Source organism: Mobula birostris, chromosome 14, assembly GCF_030028105.1.
Source record: "Mobula birostris isolate sMobBir1 chromosome 14, sMobBir1.hap1, whole genome shotgun sequence".
Classification (NCBI taxonomy): domain Eukaryota; kingdom Metazoa; phylum Chordata; class Chondrichthyes; order Myliobatiformes; family Myliobatidae; genus Mobula; species Mobula birostris.
This window is the reverse complement of record NC_092383.1, coordinates 91,444,275-91,471,693: the sequence shown is the minus strand read 5'-3', so window position 1 is coordinate 91,471,693 and position 27,419 is coordinate 91,444,275. Positions and strand designations below refer to the sequence as shown.

Here is a 27,419-nt window from a genome sequence, read left to right as displayed (position 1 = left end):
AGTAGAGCTGGCTCCAAAGTTCAGAGTAAATTTATTATCAAAGTACATATATGTCACCATTTATAACCCCGAGATTGTGGACGTAATAGATCTATAGAACAATAACCAATACAGACTCAATGAAAGGTCGCCCAGCTCAGGTGTTCAGCCAGTTTGCAGAAGACAACAAACTGCAAGTGCAATTAGAAAGAAACAGTGTTAATAAATACACAAGCAAAACATATTGAGAACGTGATTTGAAGAGCCCTTGGAAGTGAGCCCATAGGTTGTGGGAACATTTCAGTGATGGAGCAAGTGAAGTTATCACCTTTGGTTTGAGAGCCTGATGGTTGAGGTATAGTACGTGTTCCTGAACCTGGTGATGTGAGTCCTGAGGCTCCTGTACCTTCTTCATGACGGCAGCAGTGAAAAGAGAGCATGACCTGGGTGGTGGGGGTCCCTGACGATGGAAGGTGCTTTCCAGTGACAGCATCACACGTTCACCCCAGGAATCACGTGTTTGAATTCTGCTCCTGTTTCAGAATCAGAATCAGGTTTAATATCACTGACATACACTGTCTGGTGAAATTTGTTGTCCTGGGCGATGGGGATTCTTAATGATGGATGCCTCCTTTTTGAGACATCACCTTTTGAACGTACTCTCGATGCTAGTGCCCATAACAGAATTGGCTAAAACCACAACTCTCTGCAGCTTTTCTCATGTTTAAAGTACTTAATTCTTGAACCTTATTTTGCCTTAGAACAGTGAACTGTCAACCTGATTAACATGCCACACTCTTCCTTACAGGCGTTCCTCAGAGGTTTCTCTACAGGAAGACATGAAGGACTCGAGACCCGTTGGTCATTGCTAGTCTGCTACTGCCATATTATGGACACTCCTACGACATCTGCAGCCGGGGAAGTTGGACTCTGCTGATGTTTCTGTTGCTGCCCAGAAACCCAGAAGCCAATCCGAAATCTGCAAACTTTGCTTGGAGTGGTTGGTAAGACGGCGGTACCTGGCCTTGGGTATTTCCAATCTTCAGCTTGTGTGAGTTTTAATTTCTGAGGACAAAAATGACTAATAATGCTGCAGGCCACCACCCCGGCAACTCTGTTGCCGAGGGCAACCACGAGGGTGAATTTGGCTGCACGGTTGCAGAACTGCGATCCCTTATGGAACTGCGATCAGGAGAAGCAGTAAATAAAATACATGAAACTTATGGTGATGTCCAGGACATCTGCAGAAGGTTAAAATCTTCTCCAATAGAAGGTAGGAAGAATGTGTCTGTGTCTATGCAACTTTTCTCTTTTATACATATCTTTCCTAAATTATTTTCCCTTTATCTTTTTCCTTAATCAATTTTTTGGCAATTCGTAAACACAAGACACTCTGCTGATGCTGGAAACCCAGAGCAATGCACACACAAAATTCTGGACGAACTCAGCAGGTCAGGCATCATCTGTGGAAATGGATAAACAACCCCGACATTTCGGGCCGAGGCACATTGTCAGGAAACTGTGGATGTTTCAGGGCACAATTCTTCAGTACGACCTCCCAGATAAAGGGTCTCAGCCCGAAACATAGATGGTTAATTCATTTCCATAGATGTTGCTTGACCTGCTGAGTTCCTCCAGTATTTTGCAAATTGCTCAATTTTTCGGCTTTGTGTTTCTGTAAACCCAACCGATCCTCTATTCTTGGCGATGGTATAAGATACTTCTTTTAATCTAGTTCTATCTTAATTAAGGGATAGATCACATTTTCTGCCAACGTTCCATTTCTCTTTGGGTGGACATTGGAAATATTTCTTTCAATGTTTATTTGATCACAGTATTTTAATGCCATTTTCCCATCTCGTTTGCCAATATCTATGTAATTGTCTTGAGTTTAAAGCTATTGGTTTTCACTGAATTACATCTGTCAAACAGCATACAAAATTCTGTTGCATTGATAAGGCCTTTCTTCTGTGGATCCCTTTGTCAAACATCTGTAATTAACCTGGCCTCATTATGCAAACCAGATCTAAATTATCCTGTTTCCCAGTTGGTTTCACAATATACTGTTACAAGAAATGATCCAATGGATATTTTGTTAATTCAGCCATAAACAATTTTTGCCAATTTGATTTAAATCACAATCAGGTTTATTATCACTGGCAAACGTTGTGAAATTAGTTGTTTTGTGGCAATACTTAATAATAAGAAACTGCAAATTACAGTAAGTATATATGTGTGTGTGTGTGTGTATATAAATATTTATATTTAAGTTAAGTAGTGCAAAAAGAGGCGAAAAAAGAAAAGAAATAGTGAGATAGTATATTCATGGCCCATTCCGAAATCTGATGGTGGAGGAGGGTTGGGTTAAACTGTTCCTAAAACGTTGAGTGTGTGTGTCTTCAGGCTTCCGTGCCTCATCCTTGATGGTAGCAACGAGAAGGGGGCGTGTCCTGGTTGCTGGGGTCCTTAATAATGGTTGCCGCCTTTTTGAGGCATCCATTGTTATGATGATTAAAGTCTCCCATGTTACTTGTGCTGCTTCGTTACAATCTTGTCTAACTTTAGTCTGGTCAGTACGTTGATGGTGAGGGTTGCCCTAGAGCTGGTTTGAACAAACTATTCCCAAAGAGCTTGAATGAACAAGGAACCATGACATGAGGTTCCAACACACTAGGCCACTGCCAAACTACAATAAGGAATGCCTACCGTTCCGTGCCCAGACCACATTTTGATAAATCTGATTACTTGCCTGTCCTTCTGCCTGCATACAGGCAGAGGCTAAGGAGCAAGGCTTCGGAGATAAGGACACAAAGGGGTGGTCATGGGAGGCAGAGGAATGGCTATGGGATTGCTTTGAGGCGGTGAACTGGGCTGTGTTCAGGGACTCATCTGTGGATCTGAATGAATACACCGTGGTTGTCGTGGATTTTTCAAAACAGTTGTAGACGACTGTGTCCCAACAAAATCATTCAGAGACCTCCCCAACTAGAAACTCAGGATGAATCTGAGATCCATAATCTGTTGAGGACCAGATTAAGTCTGGTGATCAAGAGAATTACAAGAGGTCCAGGTGCGATCTCTGGAAAAACCACCTTGTGGGCAAAGTGGCAATTTCAGACTAAATTTGAATCAATGAAGGATGGTCAACAGCAACGTCAGGGCTTGAATGCCGTCACCTCTTACAAAGTGAAATCAAGCAACACAGGTGACAACAGGGCTATGGTTCCAGATGAGTTCAATGCCTTCTATGCTCACTTTGACTGTCAGAACATGGAGGAAAACTCCCACGGCCCCCAATGATCCTGTGATTTCAATCTCTGAGGATGACGTGCAATAATTCTTCAGGAGGGTGAACCCATGGAAAGCACACGGCCCAGATGGGGTACCCGACCAAGCACTAATGACCTGTGCTGATCAACTGGCTGGAGTGTTCACTGAACTCTTTAACTTCTCGCTTTGGCAGTCTGAGGTCCTCAACTGCTTCAAGCAGGCTTCAGTTATGCTGATGCCTAAGATGAATGCCTCAGTGACTACCCCCCAGTAGCACTTATATCCACAGTGATGAAATATTTTGAGAGGTTGATGATGAAACTGCCTGAGAAGTGATTTGAATCCTCTCCAGTTTGCAACAGGTCCACAGCAGATGCCATCTCATTGGCTCTTTACTCAACCCTGGAACATCTGGACGGTAAGGATGCATACATCAGGATGCTCTTTATCGACTACAGCTCAGCATTCAATACTATCATCCCCTCAAAACTAATTAATAAGCTTCATGACCTTGGTTTCAATCTCTCCTTGTACAACTGGATTCTCGATTTCCTCACTTTCAGACTCCAGTCAGTTCAGATTGGCAGCAACATCAGCACAGGGGTACCAAAAGGCTTTGTGCTTGGCCCCCACACTTACTTGCTTTACCCTTATGAACGTATGGCTAATCACAGCTCCAACACCACATTTAAACTTGCTGAAGTTAAGCTCTGTTCAGGTTTGCCATATTATAATGGAATAATTATCCAAAAGGATTAGTTTAAATAGAGGTCATAAGCAGAATTAATTTGGCATACAATTTTGAGCCATGGAACCTACTCCTGTGCAGTACCATTCTATGTAATTGTTCAGCTGTCCAGGTAGTTCCGAATCTGGTTTATTATCTCTGTCATATCTCGTGAAATTTGTTGTCTTGTGGCAGCAGTGCAGTGCAGCGCATAAAATATACTACAAATTATATTAAGATTTATATAAAAAAGAGTAAAATAGTGTGGTACAGGTTTCCCCCGCCATCCGAAGGTAGAGTGTTCCCATGAAAGGGTTTGTAAGCCGGAAGGTCGTAAAGCGAAGAAGCAATTACCATTTATTTATATGGGGAAAATTTGTGAGCGTTCGCAGACCCGAAAATAACCTACCAAATCATGCCAAATAACACATAAAACCTAAAATAACTGTAACATATAGTAAAAGCAGGAATGATATGATAAATAAACAGCCTATATAAAGTAGAAATAATGTATGTACAGTGTAGTAACACGGGAATCGGGAAGATATCGAGCACGCTGATGATGGTGTGTTAGGCTGAGTCGTCGGAGGTTGGGGTGATGCAGTGGCCCCCACCCTCCGGGCCGCCGACTGATACCGATCCGCGAAGAATGCAGCGGTAGCCGGGATGCACCCAGCACATCTTTAAGAAAAAAGCCGAAATAAACAAGCTAATTAATTAGGTGCCGCCCGGCATGTAAATGTCGGCCCAGATCAGAGGCAACGCAATCGGCAATTGCCTCCGATCTGGGCCGACATTTATGTGCCAGGTAGCACCTAATTAATTAACTTGTTTATTTCGGCTTTTTTCTTAAAGATGTGCTGGGTGCGTCCCGGCTACTGCTGCATTCTCCACAAATCGGTATCTGTCCGCGGCCCGGGGGTTGGATGGTGTGACACTGGGGTTTCATCTTATTGTCGATCAGGGCAGGCAGGTCATCTTCTTCTATGTCTGCCTGCCTCGATGGCGAAGGTCGAGGTTCGTCGTCTACTGAAGGCTTGCTTGACTGCTAGCCTCGCACATTTTTCTACCATACAGTTCTTTGTAAGCACTCAAACCATCTTGCAAATATGCCCTAAACCTCCGTATCCTTTCAAAATTAAAGTCGTACTTTATCATTGCAGTGAAAATCTCACGCAGTTGCTTCACGTTCAGGTCCTGGACGACTTCACTTTCGGCCCGTTCGCTACTGCATTTGATTTCGATTGTTATCCTTTCTTCTTCCAATTGCATCAGCTCTTCATCTATCAGTTCTTGGTCATGGGATGCCAAACCTCTTCAACATCATCTTCGTCAACTTCCACAAGCCAAACTCACTTTGTCCTTACTTCATTCACCACGATCGAAAAGCTTAATTATGTCCAGTTTTACACTAAGTGTAACACCCTTACGAGCTCTTTTAGGCTTTTCCGATACCTTAGAACTCATCTTGCTAACAGCTGCTCATAGGCACATGTTTAAGCAATGCCGGCTAGAATGCAGTTCTGAATCCAGGGAAGGAGCAGCTGCTCAGGGCGCCTGCTGCTTTTTTCCCACGCTGCTTTTTCCTTGTGCTGCCTTTTATCGTAACAGTGAAAACACCTTCTGTTGGCGAAAACAGGGAACTAATGTAGATCTTTCGTAACAGTGAGGTTCCGTAAAGCGAACGTTCGAAAAGCGGGGGACACCTGTAGTGTTCATGGGTTCATTGTCCATTCAGGAATCTGATGGCAGAAGGGAAGAAGCTGTTCCTAAAACACTGAGTGTGGGTCTTTTGGCTTCTGTAGCTCCTCTCTGGTAGTAGTAATGAGAAGGTGGCATGTCCTGGATGGTGAGAGTCTTTAATGATAGATGCCACCTTCTTGAGGCATCACCTATTTAAGATGCCCTCGATGGTGAGGAGGCTTGTGCCCATGGTGGAGCAGGCTGATTTTCTAACCCTCTGCGGCCTGTGCGTTGGTCCCTCTGTACCAGAAGTTGATGCAGCCAGTCAGAATGCTCTCCATGGTACATCCGAGGACACTTTCTCGTGATTTTGCTGACATAGCAAATCTCTTCAAACTACTCATGAGACATAGCAGCTGTCGTGCCATCTTCGTTGTTGCATCAATGTGTTGGGCTCAGGAGAGAACTTCTGAGACATTGACACACAGGAATTTGAGACTGCCTACCTTTAGATGTACACTGCTGTGCTTTCATCAGCCAATTGCGCTACGCTTGTTCACCCAGGTTCCTCCCAACACCTCCCACTCTCCTGGTGCCTTCCACCAAAGAATATCACAAACAGCTGATCCATGGCAGCACCATCCTCTGCGAATTCCCTTCTGACTTGAAAATGTACAAAGTTCCAAGTAAATTTATTATCAAAGCACGTGTATGTCAGCATATACAGTACTACCTAGAGATTCATTTTCTTGCAGGCATTCACAGTGGATAGAAAAAAAAATACAGTAGAATCAATGGACAACTACACACAGAGACTGACAAACAGCCAGTGTGCAAAAGAGGACAGACTGTGCAAATACGAAAATAGATAGATAGAAAGATAGCTAGAAAAATAGAAAGGGAGAAAGATAGAAAGAATGTGAGTCATAGAATTCTTGAAAGTGAGTCTGTAGGTTGTAGAATCAGTTCAGAGTTGAACTGACTAAAGTTATCCACGCTGGTTCAGGAACTTGATTACAGAAGGGTAATAACTGTTCCTGAACCTGATGATGTGGGACCTAAGGCTCCTGTAAACTCCTTGATCCCTCACCTTCATTAGATCTAAGTCAAGGAGCTCCCTCTCCACCAGCGCTGTGGTAGGACCTTCAGAAGGATCACTATCGTTCCAGGAGGCTGCTCACCAGCACCTTTGCCAAGGCATTTAGGACAGTAAATGTCAGTGATGTCTGCACTGTGTAAAACAAAAAGTCAATAAATCAAACTGTTATCTTCTCTCAACCTGAACAGATGTGAACAAGGGCTGTAGGGAGAATAGCAAACTGACCTTGGCAGAGTAAACCATTCAGCTAGCGAGAGTGAAAATGAAAGTATTACGTGAAGTGTTGAATTGTTTTGTTATTAATGTAATGAGCAGATATATAATCCTAAATACAGAAAGGATTGCTTATCGAGGAATTGAGTAAATCAGCTTTAATGCTCATTACATTTTCTGTGATAAAAATTCTGATCATGTGCAACAAATCCGTCAGCTTCTGTGGAGAACTGGCAAACAGGATGGTCCTTGAAGAAATGGTGACGTTGGTGGGGAAGGAGATTAGGGTCAGTGAGAAGCTGCAGAGAGTGGGTTAAAAGGCCAAGTGCTTGTTCTGCTGTTAGTGATTTGAATTTTCCTGCTTTCGTTAAAAATTTAATTATTCCTGAAGGGTCAGTTTGCTGGACTTCAACTTTGAATGAAATCATTCTCAATAGTTTATAGCAGGGTGTCTACAGACCCATTGCTTAATGGTATTGGTCCATGGCATAAAAAAGTTTGGGAACCCCTGGTTTATAGAGTCATAGAGCATGACAGCACCAAAATAGGCTCTACAGCCCATCTAGAACACACTGAACTGTTATTCGGTCTTGTCTCATCAACAAACAACTCCATACCCCTCCCATCCATGTACCCATCCAAACTTAAATGTTGCAAGCAAATCATCCACCACTTGTGCTGGCCTCTCGTTCCACACTCGCACCACCCGCTGAGTAAAGAAATTTCCCCTCAGGTTCACCTTAAGTACCTCACCTTTCACCCTAAACCTATGACCTCTAATTCTACCTCGGTGGAAAAAGCCTGGTTGCATTTACTCTATCTATGCCCCTCATAATTTTGTATGCCTCTATCAAATCTCCCGTCACTCTCCTACACTCCAGGAAATAAAGTCCTAACCTACTCAACTTTTCCCTATAACTCTGGTCCTCAAGTTTTGGCTGTTGGTGTATTTAATATTAAAGTAATATTTCAGTAAGCTTGTGTGTATATATTTGATTAAACATTCTTGTTCATTTAAATAATTAATTGTGAGTTATATGTAAAAATATGTTAGTTGCATACATCAGCATGCTACCTTGTGATACGTGTGCATCTCGCTTAAGGTAAACATGAAGTAGAGTCACTTTTCAGACTCCCGTGTCTTCCTTTGATTTAGTTTGATGTTTTGAAGTTACCAAATATAACACTGGCAACGTCCTTATAAATCTTCCCTGCACTCTTTCAGTCTTATGAAGTCTTTCCTTTGGGCTGATAATTTAGAGGTGGTGAGTTGATTGGGGTTGAACTTAATGGCGTAGCATTCGCTGTTACAGCGCCAGTGATCCGAGTTTATTCCCGCCACTGTCTGTAAGGAGTTTGCACGTACTTCTCGTGACTGTGTGGGTTTCCTCCGGGTGCTCCGGTTTCCTTTCACATTCCAAAGACGCAAAGGTTAATAAGTCACATGGGTGTAGTATGGTGGCGTGGGCTCATTGGGCTGGAGGGCGTGTAACATACTGTGTCTCTAAACAAATAATTAAATAAAGTCACGTGGTGATTGAGCCAGTGGAAGAATCCAAAGGTCTGCTTCACGACAGGTAACATCCTAACCTATTCAATCTTTCCCTTTAACTTAGTATACTCTGACTTAAAGAGAAGCAGTTCTCCCATCATTTGAAACGTTCTCAAGAATACTTGACTCTGATATAAGTCTCAATATCACCCACCCTGCTCATGGATTGCTCCTCCCATTCCCATCAGGGAGGAGGCAACGAGCATCCACGCCAGGGACCTCCAGACTCCAAAACAGTTACTTTCCACAAGCAGCAAGGCTGATCAACACCTCCACCTACGAATCTATCCCACCACATCCCCGTCCCCGCCACTACTTTATCGTTTCCTAAGCAACACGCACAAAATGCTGGAGGAACTCAGCAGGTCAGGCAGCACCTATAGAAATGAATACATAGTTGATGTTTCGGACCGGGATCCTTCTTCAGGACTGGAAAGGAAAGGGGAAGATGGCTTTCATTTCCGCTCAGTCATCTGGAGTACAGATACTCCTGTACCTAGTATCACTTTTATGTACATACAATCTTATGTATTATAAGCTATCTTATGTATTTATATTTATTCTGCCTTTTTATTATTGTGTTCTCTGTTGTATTATGTATTTTTTTGTGCTGTATTGGATCTAAAGTAACAATTATTTTGCTCTTTACTCTGTACTGGAAATGGCATTAAGCGATCTTCTTATCGGGCATGCTCCTTAACGTGTGTGGCAAATATTCCATCTCAAGTTTTAAACTAACTTTTAAAACACTGCTCTGCTCCAAGCTTAAGCTGTGTACACTGTGCTTGGGTAAAGTTGAGATAAGCAGGTCTCTTGGGACCTGTGCTCCGGCGTGTTGTGGTGGTACCTCTGCACTTGTGCCTCGGGCAGAAATACTGCCATTATTTATTTCTCAAAGGTCTTCATTTTTGTATTTTTCCACACGGCTTCCTCCCATCTCTCTCTATTGTTCACAGCGCTCTGTCTGTCTCTGAAAGATCATGGCTCTAAACAGCACACTTGGGGGGGGGGGGGCGGCAGAGGTAGGTTATTTTTTACACAGAGAGGTGAGTGCGTGGAACGCGCTGCAGGGCCTGTGCCAGAGGCGGGTGGAACGTGGAACTGAATCAGAATCAGGTTGATTATCGCTGACACGTGTCATGTGGTGGCGGCAGCACAGTGCAATGCATAAAGTATACTATAAATTAAAATAAGAAGTAGAGATATACTTAGTACTGCAAAAAAAAAAGCAGAAATAGGTAATGTTCTTGGATTCATGGACCATTCAGAAACCTGAGTTTTTGAATTGACTTTATTTCTTACATCTTTCACGTACATGAGCAGTAAAAATCTTTACGTTACGTCTCCATCTAAATGTACAATCATAGTAATTTATAATAAATAGGACAGTCAGGGTAATACAGAGTACACTCAAGTCAGCGTCAGTTCATCAGTCTGATGGCCTGGTGGAAGAAGCCTGTTGGTCCTGGCTTTTATACTGCGGTACCGTTTCCCGGATGGTAGCAGCTGGAATAGATCGTGGTTGGGGTGACCCAGGTCCCCAGTGATCCTACAGGTCCTTTTTACACACCTGTCCGGAATCATGGGAAGTTCACATCTACAGATGTGCTGGGCTGCCCGCACCACTCTCTGCAGAGTCCTGCGATTGAGGGAGGTACAGTTCCCGTACCAGGCAGTGATGCAGCCAGTCAGGATGCTCTCAATTGTGCCCCTGTAGAAAGTTCTTAGGATTTGGGGGCCCACACCAAACTTCCTCAACCATCTGAGATGAAAGAGGTGCTGTTGTGCCTTTTTCACCACACAGCTGGTGTGTACAGACCACGTGAGGTCTTCAGTGATATGGATGCAGAGGAACTTGAAGCTGTTTACCCTCTCAATCTCAGATCCATTGGTGTCAGTAGGGGTTAGCCCATCTCCATTCCTCCTGTAATCCACAACCAGCTCCTTCTAAAATGGTGAGTTGTGTCTCCAGGCTGTACAGCACAGAACAGGCCCTTCGGCCCATGATGTTGTGCCAACCCTTTAACCTACTCCAAAGTCACTCCCTCCCTTCTCTCCCATGTACCCCTTACCATCTTCTTTCATCCATATGCCTGTCTAAGAGTCTCTGAAATGTCCCTAATGTGTCTGTCTCTACCACCACCCTTGGCAGTCCATTCCAAACACCCACCACTCTAAAACCTACTTCAGACATCCCCCTATACTTTCCTCCCAATACCTTATAGCAGGGGTTCTCAAATTTTTCATGCCATGGACCCGCACCCATTAACCATGGGCCACAGGTTGGGAACCCCTGCAAGGTATGTCTTCTTTGGGGCATTTAAAAGTCTTAGATAGGCATATGGATGAAAGAATAATGCAAGGATATGTGGGACGGAAGGGTTAGATTGATTTTAGAGTAGGTTAATGGGTCAGCAGAGCATGGTGGGCTGAATGGCCTGTAGTGTTGTATGTGGTATTTGTAAGATTTGTGAAATCTAAGTTAATAGTACATACAACATTACAGCACAATACAGACTCTACAGCCCACAATACTGTGCCAATCTTGTATTAATTACTTGAGGAACTAAAAGGTAATATTAGGAATGTAGCAGTGGAATTGCTGGATTTTCATTAAACTCTGTCTTATTCACTAAACTAAACCAAATAGGGGTGGGTGGGTGGGTGGTGTGTGTGTGTGTGTGTGTGTGTGTGTGTGTGTGTGTGTGTGTGTGTGTGTGAGATCGAAGCTGTACAAACTCCTTCTAGACAGCGGCGGCGGAATTGAACCCATGTTAACTGCTATCCTACCCAAAGCGGAGGTTGATAGGATCTTGATTAGTAAGGGTGTCAACGGTTACGAGGGGAAGTCAGGATGATGAGGTTGAGAGAGTTTTAAAAAATATCAGATGTTATCAATTGGTGGAGCAGACTCGATCGGCCAAATAGCCTAAGTCCTTTCCTATGTCTTCCAGTCTTTTTGGTCTGGTGCTCGATTGGCCAAATAGTCTAATTCCTTTCTGATATCTTCTGGTCTTATCGGTCTGGTATTCAATAGGCCAAGTAGCCTAATTTCTGTTCCTATGTCTTCTTGTCTTATTGGTCTGGTACTCAATGAGCCAAGTAGTCTAATTCCTTTCTTATGTCTTCTTGTCTTATCGGTCTGGTTGGTAAATTGGTTGTCATTGTCACATTTACTGCAATGCAGTGAAAAACTTCATTTTGCATGCTACGCAGTCTTTCAGCCCTCTCGGCTGAGCGCCTTGGGTGCACTACCCCTTCCCTCCTGAAGTGGATCGTCGTTTTGATGACATTGAGTGAAGGGTTGATGTTGTGGCACCGTGTCACTGTCTCCTGTCTGTCACGGCTGCCCGTCTAGGAGGCTTGGGGTCGTCAGTTCAGTTTCTGCCTGCGCAGTAGTGTTTGACATCTCTATGAATATTGAGCAGGTTAGGGTTAATACTAGGATAAAGGATAATAAAGATGAGATGGAATTATTTTCATACTTTTAACGTTAAAAACCTTTGAAGGTATAACACTGAAAATAGCCGTTCTGAGTGTATAATGTGTTAGTAAGTACAAAGCAGATGAATACAACAGAGTAAAAGCAAATTTTGATGGTTAATGAGGCATTTTTAATCGCATTTTTCTAATTTACTTTAGTACAAACCCTTGATTTGGGGCATAAAGTGCTGAGTAATTTGCAACAGCTTGCATTTGTGTACAACCTTTTAATGTAGTCAAAGGTCCCAAGGGGCCCAGCTGGTATTATTTAACAGACTTTGACAGCAAACACGTAATGAGGAGCGGTTAGGGCAGATGACTCGTGCTTTTGTCGCAAAAGTCAGTGTTAAAGGAGCACCTCTAATGAGGAGCCGGAGAGAGGCAGAGCTTTAGGGCCCAGGAGCAAGGATACCTTGATGTGTTGTATCTCCTGGAGAAGGATGAAGAGGAGAAAGTCAAGTTTATCGTCATTTAACGATATACATGTATATGGCAATGGCGAGTTGCTTGTGAGTATCCCCCTCTCACTGTGGGGATGGAGGACAACACCATTCTGTCCCTTGTTAGCGAGTGGGAATGCCTGTGGCATGTCGACTAGTTTTCGATGGACCACAGATCGTGGTCTCTCTTTGTGGAGTTTTGCTGTGGGTTTCTTGCTGGGAGGCAGGCGCTGGGTGGGGGGGGGAAGGGTTGATGCTTTGCTGCCGCTTGTGCGTGGAAAGGGGGAGGTAGGTTTCAGGGTTCTAATGTTTTTTTTTCTGTCTTTCCTTCTTTGGGCAACACACGCAGCAAAATACTGGAGGAACTCACCAGTGAACCTTCAAACCAGGGTGTAAAGCACTGTAGTACACATAACCATAGTCAGAGTCATACTTTATTGATCCCAGGGGGAAATTGATTTTCGTTACAGTTGCACCATAAATAATAAATAGTCGTAGAACCATAAATAGTAATATGTAAATTATGCCAGTATATTTGAAATAAGTCCAGGACCAGCCTATTGGCTCAAGGTGTCTGACCCTCCAGGGGAGGAGTTGTAAAGTTTGATGTCCACAGGCAGGAATGACTTCCTATGACGCTCAGTGTTGCATCTCGGTGGAATGAGTCTCTGGCTGAATGTACTCCTGTGCCCACCCAGTACATTATGTAGTGGATGGGAGACATTGTCCAAAATGGCATGCAACTTAGACAGCATCCTCTTTTCAGACACCACTGTGAGAGAGTCCAGTTCCATCCCCACAACATCACTGACTTTACGAATAAGTCTGTTGATTCTGTTGGTGTCTGCTACCCTCAGCCTGCTGCCCCAGCACACAACAGCAAACATGATAGCACTGGCCACCACAGACTCGTAGAACATCCTCAGCATCGTCTGGCAGATGTTAAAGGACCTCAGTCTCCTCAGGAAGTAGAGATGGCTCTGACCCTTCTTGTAGGCAGCCTCAGTGTTCTTTGACCAGTCCAGTTTATTGTCAATAACACACAGTAACTTATGAAAGTAAGTATGAAATCTGCAGATGGATTACTCACAAGTAAACAAGCTAAAGTGCATAAATTAAATATTGTAAAATACAGAGCTGATTGTCCAATCACACTTCCACTGTGATATGGCAGGGAGTTCAAAAGCCTAATGGACTGAGGGAAGAAGCTGTTTCCCATCCTGACTGTTCTCATCTTTATGCACCGGAGTCTCCTGCCTGATGGTGGAAAGTCAAAGAGGATGCTCGATGAATGGGTGGGATCCTTGATAATTCTGAGGGCATTGTGTACACAGCACTCCTGATAAATGTCCCTGATGGATGGTAGGAAGGCCTCTATGATCTTCTCAGCTGTTCTCACAGTCCTTTGTAGAGACTTCAGGGGTGATGCTCGGCTGCTCCCACACCAGATGGAGATACAACTTGTCAGGACACTCTCAGTGCAGCTGTGGAGAACAGACAGAAAAATAGAACCACTGATTTGTGGTGCTGCCAGATTGCACTAATGATGTAGGTCACGTCAGTGAGGCGGGGGAGGTGGTGGTGGCAAAGTGGAACATGAAATATACAGTGCACCACGTTGGCATAGTGGTTAGCGCGACACAGTTACAACTTGAGTTCAATTCCGGCGCCATCAGTAAGGAGTTTATTCGTTCTCACTGTGAACCACGTGGGTTTCCTCCGGGTGCTCCAGTTTCCTCCCAGTTCCATAGATGTACTGGTTAGTAAGTTAATTAGTCATTGTACATTGTCCTGTGATTAGGCCAGGGTTAAATAGGTGGGTTGCTGGCAGGAATTTTAGATGTGCGGATGACACTGTGTTAATTGGAAGTGCGGAGGAAGAACTACAAAACTTAATTGATATAGTTGTTTAAGAAAGTGCAAAAATGGGTCTATCTATCAGTTGCAAAACGACAGAATGTATGGTGATATCCAAAAAGAAGGAGAATCCTATCTGCAGGCTGAGAATAAACAGGGAAGACAAAACAAGTACAGAACTTTTGCTACTTAGGAAGCTGGATGACATCAGGTGGCAGGTGCGACATGGACATCAAAAGAAGAATAGGGATGACAAAAGACACCTTTACGAGAACGAAGAGTATATTGACCAATACTAAACTAGGCATGACAACCCCCCTCAGAGTACTGAAATGTTACGTTTATGCAGTTATTGAAGCAGCAGAGATGTGGTTTTTGAGAAAGATGCAAAAAATATCATGGATGAAACGAATATCTAATGAGGATGTCATGAACAGAGCAAGCACAAAAAGAGAAATAATGTATGAGATCATGAAAAGGCAACATAACTTCATTGGACATGTGATTAGGAAAGAGGAGTTAGAATGCACGGTAATTCTGGGAAAGATTGAAGGGAAGAAAGCAAGAGGAAGACAAAGACAAATGATGATGGAGACAGCAGCCAGAGAACTGGAAATGAATACCAATGAATTGATCCACTTGACCCGAAACAGGAGTGTGTGGGCCATGGCAGTCAGAGCTCAAACTGGGCATGGCACCTGATGATGATGATGGTGATGCTGACAGGAAGGGCCTGTTCCAAACTGTATCTCTCTTAAGTAAGTAAAAATTACAATACTGTCCTATCTGCCCATGATGTTGTTCTGACCTTTTCAAAGTTCAAAGTAAATTTATTATCAAGGCATGTAAGTGTCACCCTATACCATCCTGAGATTTATCTTCTTGCAGTCATTTACAGTAGAGCAAAGAAGTACAATAGAATCAATGAAAAACGACACACAAAGACTGATAAACAACCAATGTGCAAAAGAAGACAAACTGTGCTAATGCAAATATAATACTAATAAATAAATGAGTAAATACTATTGAGAACGAGTTGTAGAGTCCTTGCTGGTGAGTTGAATCAGTGCGGTGTTCTTGTGGCGGTGTTCATTGTGGGTGTGCTCAGTAGCAGGGAGGGCTTTTCCTGTCACGGACTGGCCTACTCCAAGATCAGTCTAATCTTTCCCTTCCAATAAGCTCTCCATTTTTCAATTATCTGTCTGCCAAGCCAAGAGTGTCTTAAATGCCCTTGAAGTATCTTCCTGCACCCCTCCTGGCAGCATGTTCCACACACTTGCCCCTCTCTGTAAAAACAAGCCAACCTCTGATATCCCTCCCCCCCCCCGCCCCCCAATACTTTCCTCCAAAAATGATGCCCTCACGAATTGGCCATTTCCACCCTGGGAAAAAGTCTCTGGCTGTCCACCCTGTCTTACCATATACACTCTATCCAGTCACTGCTCATCTCCTTCACTCCGAAGAGAAAAACACCAGCTCACTCAGCTTTTCCCCAATATCCAGACAGCATCATGGTAAATCTCCTCTGCACCCTCTCTAAAGCTTCCACGCCTTATAGTGAGGTGACCAGAACTGAACACAATACTCCAAGTATGGTCTAACCATAGTTTTATGGAGCTGCAGTATTACCTCATGGCTCTTAAACTCAGTCTCCTGACTAATGAAGGCCAATACACACCTCCTGCCGCCTTAATCACCCTATCAACGTGTATGACAACATTTAGGGATCTCTGTAGATGGACCCCAAGGTCCCTCTGTACCTCTACACTAAGAACCCTGCCATTGAACCTGTATTCTGCCTTCAAATTTGACCTTACAAGTGATAAGCATGAAAGTTTGCAGATGCTGGAAATCTAAGCCACATGCACAAAATTCTGGAGGAACTCAGCAGGCCAGGCAGCATCTATGGAGAAGAATAGATGTTGCCTGACCTGCTGAGTTCCTTCATCATTTTGTGTGACCTTACAAATGAACCACTTAACATTTTTCGAAATTGAACTCCATCTGCCACATTTCAGCCCAGCTCTGCATCCTGTCAATGTCCTGCTGCACCCTACAACAACATTTTATGCTCTCCACAACACTACCAAACTTCATGTCACCTGCAACCTACTTCCTCATTCAATCATTTATAAAAATTACAAAGAACAGGGATTTGTGTTTTATATTTGTAATTAATTTAGATAACTTTGTAGAGATTTGTTTTCACTTTAACACAAAAGTGTCTTTTTGGAATTGGCCATTTCCACTCTGGGAAAAAGTCTCTGGCTGTCCACCCTGTCTTACCATATACACTCTATCCAGTCACTGCTCATCTCCTTCGCTCCGAAGAGAAAAACACCAGCTCACTCAGCCTTCAACAGAAAATAGTCATAGTCATAGTCATACCCCCGGGATCAATAAAGTATGACTATGACTATGACTATTTTCTGTTGATCGGTGTCAAAAAGGCCACAAATTAAATCCACTGTGATTCAGTGTCGTAAAACAATAAAACATGAAAACTTCGGGTGGGGGGGGGCTTTTGTAGGCACTGTATATATTTCTTATTATTAATAGTATTTTATGTATTGCACTGTACTGCTGCAAAAAATAATTATGACATACATAAGTGGTGATAAACCTGATTCTGATATGAGTCTCTATTGTAGACTGAGAGTGGGAAGAGAACGGGGAGACAGGAATGAATCATGGTTGGGAAAAGAGGAAGAGAGGGGAGGGAGCAGGAAGCACCAGAGAGCAGAGAGACATTCTGTAATGATCAATAAACCAATTGTTTGGAATCAAATTACCTTGCTTGGTGACTCAAGGCTGGGTGTTTGCACCTGTACCACCGCCCCATCCCTGGCACTCCTTGTCTGCCACCTGTCCCATACCCTTCCCGCGGCACTCCACCCTCACCATTCCCAACATTCTTTGCTCCTGATAGATTTACAAACTCGCTCTCCGCTCCACGTTGACAAATGCAGTACTGTGCAAAAGTCTTAGGCAACCTAGCTATAAGTATGTTCCTGAGACATTTGGACAGTACTGAAAGTCAGTGTTAGTAAATCCGATTCTATTTGTGTGTAGCTCCATCTTGTGCAGTAGCATTTAATGCTTAAGGATACCTCTATTTTTCAAATGTTCACCTGGAAACAACTTTTATGTTCAGTGAGTTTAATATTTTTAATGTTAAATATTTAATATAGTTAATTCTTAAGTAATAGCTGATCTAATCAAGTTAAATATTTTAATAATATTTCTGTGTGCTTTATCGTTCATTATATTTACAAAGAAAATCTTTCTTTTGCTCTCCCTCCCACCCTTCACCCACCAACTGTTGCCAATTTTACTTCCTGCTGGAAACGTGATTCCAAGGTAGATGTTTATCGTTGAAGTGACGTTAATTAGCTACCGCTCAGTGTCATTTGGGTTCAGTGAAACCAATTAGACGTTAAAGACCAAACATTTCTTTTTAGCCAAAAAGAATTAAAGGTTAAAACCGAAAGTTTAGAATTCGAAGAATTAAAGTTGCAGCTTGCAATTTTAAAGTGATTTAAGCTTAAATTGCTCCTGGTGCTGAGGAGAAAATAAAGTTCTTATTGCAGATTAGTTATTTATTATGATACATCGCGGAACAGGCCCTTTTGGCTCTTTGAGCCCTGCTGCTCAGCAGCCCCCAGTTTAACTGTGCCCTATTCATAGAACAATTTACAATGACCAATTAACCTACCAACTGGCACACCTTTGGACTGTGGGAGGAATCCAGACCACACGGCCACAGAAAAAATGGATAAACTCCTCACGGACAACGGCGGGAATTGAACCTGGGTCATTGGTGCTATGCTTCACCTCTGTCCCTTTGTCAGTCTAACAGCAATTAGTCAGAGGTCGAAGTCCGACTCTGATCCTGTGTGAAGGAGGAGCCCATGAACTTTCCATTATCAGCTTGGCGCAGCTAGTCGTGTTGCCGTCTCATAGCTCCAGTAAGCCAAGCTCAATCCTGACCTCCGGCTCTCTGTGTGCAAAGTTTGCCAGCTCTCTCCATGACCTCCATTTTAGTCCTGCATCCCAAGAGTGCTGGACAGCTGCTGTTATAAATTGTCCTGATGAAGGATCTCGGCCCGAAACTTATTTATTCCCCTCCGTAGATGCTGCCTGACCTGCTGAGTTCCTCCAGCACATTGTGTGTGTTGCTCTAGATTTCTAGCATCTGCAGTACCTCTTATGTCTAACAATTATCCCTAATATATGTAGATGGAAGGTGAATTGAGGGGAATGTGAATAGATTACAGGGACATGGGATTGCCCTGAAAACCAGAATTGACTCGATAGACAGAATGGCCTGCCTTAATGTTGTAAGGAAACAAAAGTAAGAATTTTATTAGGTTGTTTAATGTGTGTTGGAGGGACCAAGGATTGAAAGTAATTTTTGTTCATGTGTATTCATTTCTAAGCAATTACATGGCTGAGTCATAACTGAGGTGACATGGTAGTGTAGTGGTTAGCACAACACTTTCAGGACAAGTGACCCAGGTTCAATTCCCGCTGCTGCCTGTTAGGGAGTTTGCATGTTTTGCCCGCGACTGTGTAGGTTTATTCCAGGTGCTCCGGTTTCCTCCCACAGTCCAAAGACGTACCGATTGGTAGGTTAAATGGTCATTGTAAGTTGTCCTGTGATTAGGCTAGGGTTATCTCAGGGATTTCTGGTCTCATAGTCTCGGGGGACCAGAAGGGCTTATTCTGTGCCATATCTCAATAAAATAAAATATATTTCACGCCAGATTCAGATTTATTTAAAGCATACAGTGAAATGCATCGTTTGCGTTAGCAACCAACACAACTAAAGGATATGCTGGGCGCAGTCCGCAAGTACCACCACACATTCTGGAGCCAACGTTATATGCTCATAGTGTGCATGGCCCCAGGATAAAGGGATGTCCTGTTAGAACTGAGAGGAGGAGGAATTTCTTCAGCCAGAGGGTGGTGAATCTGTGGAATTCATTGCCACAGACAGCTGTGGAGGCCAGGTCATTGGGCATATTTAAGACAGAGATTGTTAGGTTCTTGATTGGTAAAGAGGTTAAAAGTTACAGGCAGAGGGCAGATGAATTGTGTTGGAGAAAAAAATCACTCATAATTAAATAATGGAACAGAATAGATGGACCGGATGTCCTAATTCTGCTCTTATATCTTAGTATCCTCTTGGTATTCTCATTCCCACTTAATGTAGATGGCCCCTAACCTCTAATGTTGGTGATTAGACATTGTTAACCTGAATGCAGATTTTCCACAGAGTCCCTGGAATGTCACATGAACCCAGACGCAATTTTTCCTGCTGTAAATAAATTATTAGGTAACATGGTATGGAAGACTATTTGTCCAATGAACACATTTCTGATGAGGCATCTATGAGGAGCAAACTAATACTCTGGCTGACATCTCTGCATCTCCTTACTCCAAAACAAAACCAGTTTGACACATGTTGGAGCCTGCATACTGATTGCCAAATAACTCCACTGTACACCTTGCACGTAATGATGGCTTGTGGTCGTCAATTATTAAATATTGTTGATTGACTGAGGACTCAGAAGATTAGAACTGGTGTGGAATAGTCATGGGCTTTTTCCCCCAACATATCTCCAAAGGACCTGTTTCAATTTGGATTCTGTCAGATTCCTCTTGTGGGATGGGTGGTGGGGGTTTGTGTCCCATAATGGCCTTGTCAGCCAATTCAGGCGTGCACGTCAAAACGTGCAGTGAGATGCGTTGTTTGTGTTAGCATGCAATGCAGTCTGAGGATGTGCCGGGGGCAGCCTGCAATTGTCGTCACACATCCCAGTGCCAACGTAGCATGTCCGCCGTGTTCAGCAGAACAACTCAAGCAACAGCAAGACCAACAGAACAACAGCAAGAATGGTAGAACAACATCAAGAACAATAGAACAACAGTGAGACCAACAGAACAACAGCGAGACCAATAGAACAACAGCGAGACCAGTAGAACAACAGCGAGACCAATAGAACAACAGCGAGAACAACAGAGCAACAGCACAACATCATGGGCTGAAGAACCTGTATTCTTCTTCTTCTTCTTCTTGTGCCCTAGACTCCCAGTGGAACATAGGCCTCATCATCCAAAGTGGATGGAACAGTAAGAGTTCATCAATGTTCTTGTAATCCATTGCATCCACTGTACAGAGGATTGGCTCATACAGCTTCACCAGAGCTCGGTTGGCCAGCCTTACCCGTTTCCACCTCTCACGACAGGGATGTAGGGTTGGACTTTAAGAGGCAAAGGGCCTGTACTGTGCTGTAATGTTCTATCTCTATATTTTGTACTCAGAGACATAGAGGTGTACAGCACAGAAACAGACCCTTCGGTCCAATTCACCAATGCCAACCAAGCTAGTCCCCTTTGCCTGCACTTGGCCCTGAGCCTCTTCTATCAATGTAGCCAACCAAATGGTAATTGTACCCACCTCTACTGCTTCCTCTGGCAGCTCGTTCCATATTTGCTCCCCCCTCTGATTCAAATTCAGGCTCAAATTCAGATTCATTTATTTAATCACGTGTACATCAAACCGTACAGTGAGCTGCATCATTTGTGGTAACAACCAACATACCAAAGTGTGTGCCGGGAGCAGCCGGCAAATGTCGCCACACATTCTGGCACCAGCATCGCTTGCCCTTAATGCCGGGCAGAGCAACAGCAACAAAACAACAGCAGCAAATCCCTTCCCCACCCACCCACCCACACGTACACAGACAGTCCTCTAAGCCCAGGAGGGACCATCTCCAGGCCTCCACAGAACTAGAATAACAACCAGACATTCCCAACCCAAAGGTTGATCCAGCAAGATGATCCTAACTTCTACATAGATTTACTTGTGTGTATTTGCTGAGATTTGGGGCTTTTCCTCATAAAGGGCAATGCTAACTGCTGTCCTAAACTTAATTTTCACCATATACCATTCAGAATTAAAGGTCAAAGTATACTTATTATCAAAGCGCATACAGCATGCGTCACCAAACAGTACCATAAGATTCATTGTCTTGCGTACATGCACAATAAATGCAGGAACTATAATAGAATCAATGAAAAGCTGCACCCAACAGTGTGGACAAACACCCCGTGTGTAAAAGACAACAAACTCTGCAAAGACAAAAGAGAAATAGAAGAAAGTAATCATGATAAACCAATAAACAATAAATACCAAGAACATGAGGCGAAGAATCCTTGAAAGTGAGCCTATAGGTTGTGGGAACCGTTCAGTGAAGTTATCCCACTGGTTCAAGAGGATATTTAACTGTTCCTGAACCTGATGTTGTGACTGCTGAGGCTCCTATACCTCATTCCTGAGGGCAGCAGCAAGAAGAGAGCATGGTCTGGACGGTGGGTGGCCTTGATGATGGGTGCTGCTTTGCTGCAACAGTGTTTCACGTAGATGTGTTCAATAGTGCGGAGGACTTTACCTGTGATGGAGGTCCTTGACCATGGATGCTGCTTTCCTGTGACAGCGCTCTGTATAGATATGCTCAATGGTGGGGAGGGCTCTATCTGTGATGGACTGGGCTGTATCCACTGCAGTTTGGGCTTCATGAGTTGTGATGAAGATCTTGGCCCAAAACGCTGACTCCTTATTCCGTTCCGTGGCTGCTACCTGACCTGATTTCCTCCAGCATTTTGTGTGTGTGTTACTCTGGATTCCCAGCATGTGCGGAATCACTTGTGTTTATGATTAAGCTTCATACAGCACAAAACATCTTGATGTTGGTTCTGATTGAATAGTCCTATCTGCCGGTGTACTGGCTTAAGTGGCGAGGAGGCAGAGGTTCAGCTGACCTCTTGTGACTAGCACTCATGGATTATTTATCGAAACATACAGTGAAATGCATCATGGGCACTAACAGCTAACACACCCAGGGATGTCCTGGAGGCATTCTGCAAGTGCCGCTGCGCATTCCAGCGCCAACACAGTTTGCCCACTATGTCGGCAGCTGGATTCTGAAGCTGAGCGTACAGATTTTCCACTGAGGGTGGGTGGGACTACAACTGGAGGTCATGGGCTAAGGGTAAAAGGTGAAACGTTTAAGGGGAACATGAGGGGAAATTTTTTCACTCAGGGTGAAACAGTGGAACGAGCTGCCAGCGTAAGTGGTGCATGCGAGCTCGATTTTAGCGTTTAAGAGAAGTTTGCATAGGTACATGGATGGTAGGTGCAGGTCAATGGGAGTAGGCAGTTTAATTGATTTGGCATGGAGTAGATGGGCCGAAGGGCCTGTTTCTGCACTGTACTTTTCTATGACTCAATGTCTCTGTTAGCTGGAATACAAAGACCAGCCAGGAATCTCCTCTCCTCTCTGTACACTGCCCTCCTCTGCAGTGTAACTCTGTGTAGTGTTTCCCTGGGTGTAATATTTGGTTGGCCATTTCTGGCCAGCATCTGTATTGACCTCTGATGGATATTTTCGTGGGAGGTGGGGAGGGAATAGCAAAGCACTGCACGGATTGCTGCGCAGTGCATGCTGTGACCTGAGAGTTAAGCTTTTAAGATGATTTTCTGAGCTTGACTGGGTTTTTAATCTCAATAATTGATTGAAATCATCAGGTTAAACTGCCTGTTTTGGGCCAGGCTTTAACGGGACCTATTGTAATGTGGCAGTTTATAGAACTGCAGTTTGCATTTTCTGTGGAAGCTCTGAGATTAGTTTTATTTGTCTCATACACATCAAAACTTACAGCGAAACGCTTCTGGTAATAGCATAGCATGGCAACAACCTAACCCGTACCTCTTTGGACTGTGGGGGCAAAGCAGAGCACCCGGAGGAAACCCACGCGGTCACGGGGAGAACGTACAAACTCCTCCCAGACAGCGGCGGGAATTGAACCTGGGCCGCTGGTACCGTAAAGCCTCTCGCTGTAACCATTACGTCACCGTGCGGCCCCAAGCCGTGGCATTGCCTGTGTTCATTGTTCCCTTTGTAGGGTAAGCTAGGGAAATGGTCAGAAGCTTGTTAACCCAGTCTGCTGATGGTAGCAGCAGGAAGAGAAGATGGTAGGGGTCCTTGATGATGGATGCTGCTTTCTTCTGACAGTGCTCCATGTAAATGTACTCAATCATGGGAGGGCTCTATCTGTCACTTTCTTTTCTTGGGCATGGGTATTTCTGGCCTGACTAGTGATGCCCACATCACAGATAATGAGTAAGACTCACCAGAAGCAATCAGACTCTGGGGTGTGTGGGGAAAATCTAGCTAGCAAAATGGAAATACACTTGTGCTAATGGTTCCTGTGGTAATTGATTCTGCTAATTAAAGGCATTTGTGCTATTGGGTTGCACAGTGGCTGCCAGTTAGTATTCTGCACTGTGCAGCTGTTAGATCTGGTCTTGCGAGGCATATTGAATTGCGAAGCATACTGTCTTCCTGTAACACATTTAGCCATATGTATTCCAGGCAGACATGTTGACTACCAGCAATGTAAGACACACTGTCGGTAACATTACACCGAAATTAAAGTGGTACCCGTCTGTGTACACGGTACACACTCACTGCGCCTGGCCACAGACCAGAACGCGTGTGTAGGCTGGAGCTGAAGGTGTCTGTCCACACGGGCAATACTGAAAACTTCGTCACAAGTCAAAGTAAGCAGCATCCATCACCGAGGGCCCCCACCCCATCTTCCAGGGTATGCTTTCTTCAAGATTCAGTATAGTTTATTGTCATCCTTCAGTAAAAGAGAAGGAAGTGATTGTTGCTCTGAATCTGATGCAGCATAAAAAAACACAATAAGCATAAAAAGTTCAATAAAAAACACGAATATAAATATAAGGGCCATTCCATAAAACATAATGTAGAAGAACCTGTTGCATACATAGAATTCTTGCTACTACCATTGGACAGGAGGTACAGGAGCCTTAGGTCCCACACCACCAGGTTCAGGAACAGTTATTACCCTACAACCATCAGGTTTCTGAACCAGACTGGACAACTTCACTCACCTCAACTCTGAACTGATTTTACAACCTGCAGACTCACTTTCGAAGACTCTAAACTCGGGTTCTCAGTATTATTTATTTACTTTTTAATGATATGCACCATTTGTCTTCTTTCACACATTGGGTTGTTTGTCAGTCTTAGTTATTTATAGTATTTTTTCTCTGCAACTTCCGCCATCTTCAACGGGATCTTTACTTCCTCCCCACTTTATACTTTCTGCAGGGATCACTCCCTCTGTGATTCCCTTGTCTATTCGTCCCTCCTGGCACTTATCCCTGCAAGTGGAAGAGGTGCTACACCTGCCCATTCACTTCCTCCCTCACCTCCATTCTGGGCCCCAAGCAGTCCTTCCAGGTGACGCAACACTCTACCTGCAAATCTCTTGGAGTTGTCTACTATATCTGGTGCTCCCAATGTGACCTCCTGTCCATTGGTGAGACCCGATGTAGACTGGGGAACTCCTTGTCGAGCACTTTCGCTCCATCTGCAGAAAGTAGGACTTCCTGGTGGCCACCCGTTTTAATTCCAATCCCCATTCCCATTCTAACATGTTAGTCCATGGCCTCCTATACTGCCACTCTCAGGTTGGAGGAGCAACACCTCATGTTCAGTCTGAGTAGCCTCCAACCTGATGGCATGAACATTGATTTCTCCAACTTCTGGTAATTTTTCCCTCTTCGCTTCCTTCTTCAATTCCCTAATCTGCCCTCCCCCCTTACACTTTCTCTTCTCCTCACCTGCCTATCACCTCCCCCGCCCCGGTGCCCCTCTCCTCCCCTTTCTCCCAGGGTCCACTCATCTTTCCTATCCGTTTCCTTCTTCTCCAGCTCTTTACCTTTTCAACCTATAATCTCCCAGCTTTTTATTTCATCCTCCCCTCCTCCCACCATCCACCTTGTCTTCATGTATCACCAGCCGGCTCATACCCCTTCCTCCCCCCACCCCCTTCTGCCCCCTTCCTTTTCAGTTCTGACGAAGGGTCTCGGCACGAAATGTCAACTGTTTATTCCCCCCCTCCCCCCCCCATAGATGCTGTCTGACCTGCTGAGTTCCTCCAGCGTTTCGTGTTTGTTGCTCTGGATTTCCAGCATTTGTAGAACCTCTTGTGTTTACAATATTCCAAGTGCTACCTCACCAGTGTCCTGTACAATGTCTGAAATCATCAGTTCATTACCCTTGGCTCTGAGCTTTTATTGATAAAATGAAATAGTACACACATCCACCACTATTTTAAATACCATTATTAAAGACTTAAAGAGTGGGTCGTAAAAGGTGAATTTGGGTTAAGATTTCTCCTTGCCAATTGACGCAAAGCAAACCAGTCAAATTATTGGCATCCAGTCTGCAAACTATTTGCTACACTGAATTATTTGAGTAATTAATCAGAACTTTGATTTTTAAATCGGAGATGTGCAAATCTGGCTTGGAGTTAGGCAAACTGAGGTTTGATCTGGAGTATGTCTACATCAGCAACATAAAGTGGAAGCTGTGGTCCTTAAACCAGGGCTTCTGTCGTAAACTCCATTAAGTGGTGCAACTGGTATGGAGTTATGCATAGGTTGAGAAGAACTTCTGTTCATCTCAGGGGTTCCCAACCTGGGCTCCACATACTCTTTGGTTAATGATAGGGTCTGAGGCATAAAAATTGGTTTATCTAGTCCTGAATGTTTTATCAACAGCCTGCTAATTTAGAGAGGGTAGGGTTAGCCCAATGGATTAAGTTGGGATGGTTGGTGTTGCTGTGCCAACAACAGATTTTTATATTGTAGCACTGCATTGATGGGCTGCAAAGTAAATACTGAGTTTGCAATAGGGAGGGAGTTATTGCTTCAGTATATTTTTACACATTTGTGTCTGTCAGTCTTTATTTATGTATAGTTTTTCATAAATTCTATATCTTTATTTTCCTGTGAAAGCCTGTAAGAAGATGAATCTCAAGGTAGTATATGGTGACATTTACAAATTTGATAATAAATTGACTTTGACAGTATCAACAAAGATCAAGATTTGAATAAAGGGGAGAAATCGAAAATGATGAATTGAAATATCGACTATTCAACTAAAGTTTTATAATCCAGATAATCTTAACCATCCCATCATTGAAATGAGTATAGGAGTTGAACAGGTTCAGGAACAATTACTACCTCTCAACCATCAGTCTTTGAACCAAAGGGGATAACTTCACTCAGTTTTACTTGCCCCATCATTGAAATCTTCCCACAACCAATGAACTCACCTTCAAGGACTCTTCACCTCATGTTCTTGTTATTTATTACTTATTGCTTATTTATGTATTATTATTTCCTCCTTTTAGTATTTGCACAATTTGTTGTCTTTTGTACACTGGTTGAATGCCCAAGTTAGTGCAGACTTTCATTGATTCTATTATGGATTTATTAACTCTGCCCACAAGAAAATGAATCTCAAGGTTGGATATGAGGCATATATGTACTTCGATAATAAATTCTGCAAATAAGACCTTAAGAAATAGGATCAGAATTAGGCCATTTGGCCCATTGAGTCTGCTCTACTATTTCATCATGGCTGATCCACTTACCCTCTCAGCCCCAGTTTCCAGCCTTCTCCCCATATCCCTTCATGCCCTGACCAATCAAGAATCTATCAACCTCTGCCCTAAATATACATAAAGACTTGGCCTCCAGTCTTCTGGAACCATTCCAGAGTCTGGTGATTTTTGAAAGATCATTACTAACGCCTCCATTATCTCTTCAGCCACCCGTTTCAGAATTCTGGGGTGTACACCATCTAGTCCAGGTGACTTATCTACCTTCAGACCTTTCAGTGTCCCAAGAACCTTCTCTGTAGTTGTGGTAACTTAACGCACTTCATGCTCTGACACCTGGAACTTCCACCATACTGCTAGTGTCTTCCACAGTGAAGACTGATTCAAAATATTTATTCAGTTCATCCACCATTTCATTGTCCCCCGTTACTATCTCTCCAGCATCCTTTTCCAGAGGTCTGATATCCACTTTTGCTTCTCTTTCACACCATATGTATCTGAAGAAACTTTTACTTAATTAGTATTATAGACTAGCTTACTTTTGTATTTCATCTTTACCTTAATGACTTTTTTAGTTGCCTTCTGTTGGTTTTTAAAAGCTTCTCAATT

General features: G+C 43.6%; 1 protein-coding gene across 11 annotated transcripts in view; it reads left to right on the top strand.

Annotated features, from left to right (window-relative positions):
• LOC140210098 (plasma membrane calcium-transporting ATPase 1-like) overlaps window positions 1-27,419 on the top strand; it is a 350,393-nt gene that overhangs the window by 157,858 nt on the left and 165,116 nt on the right. For all 11 annotated transcript variants that reach the window (XM_072278933.1, XM_072278939.1, XM_072278940.1 and 8 more), the window contains one exon: window positions 788-1,252. In XM_072278933.1, coding sequence (XP_072135034.1) covers window positions 1,057-1,252 — 196 coding nt within the window. In that variant the 5' untranslated portion in view covers window positions 788-1,056. The remainder of the gene's footprint in view (window positions 1-787; window positions 1,253-27,419) is intronic.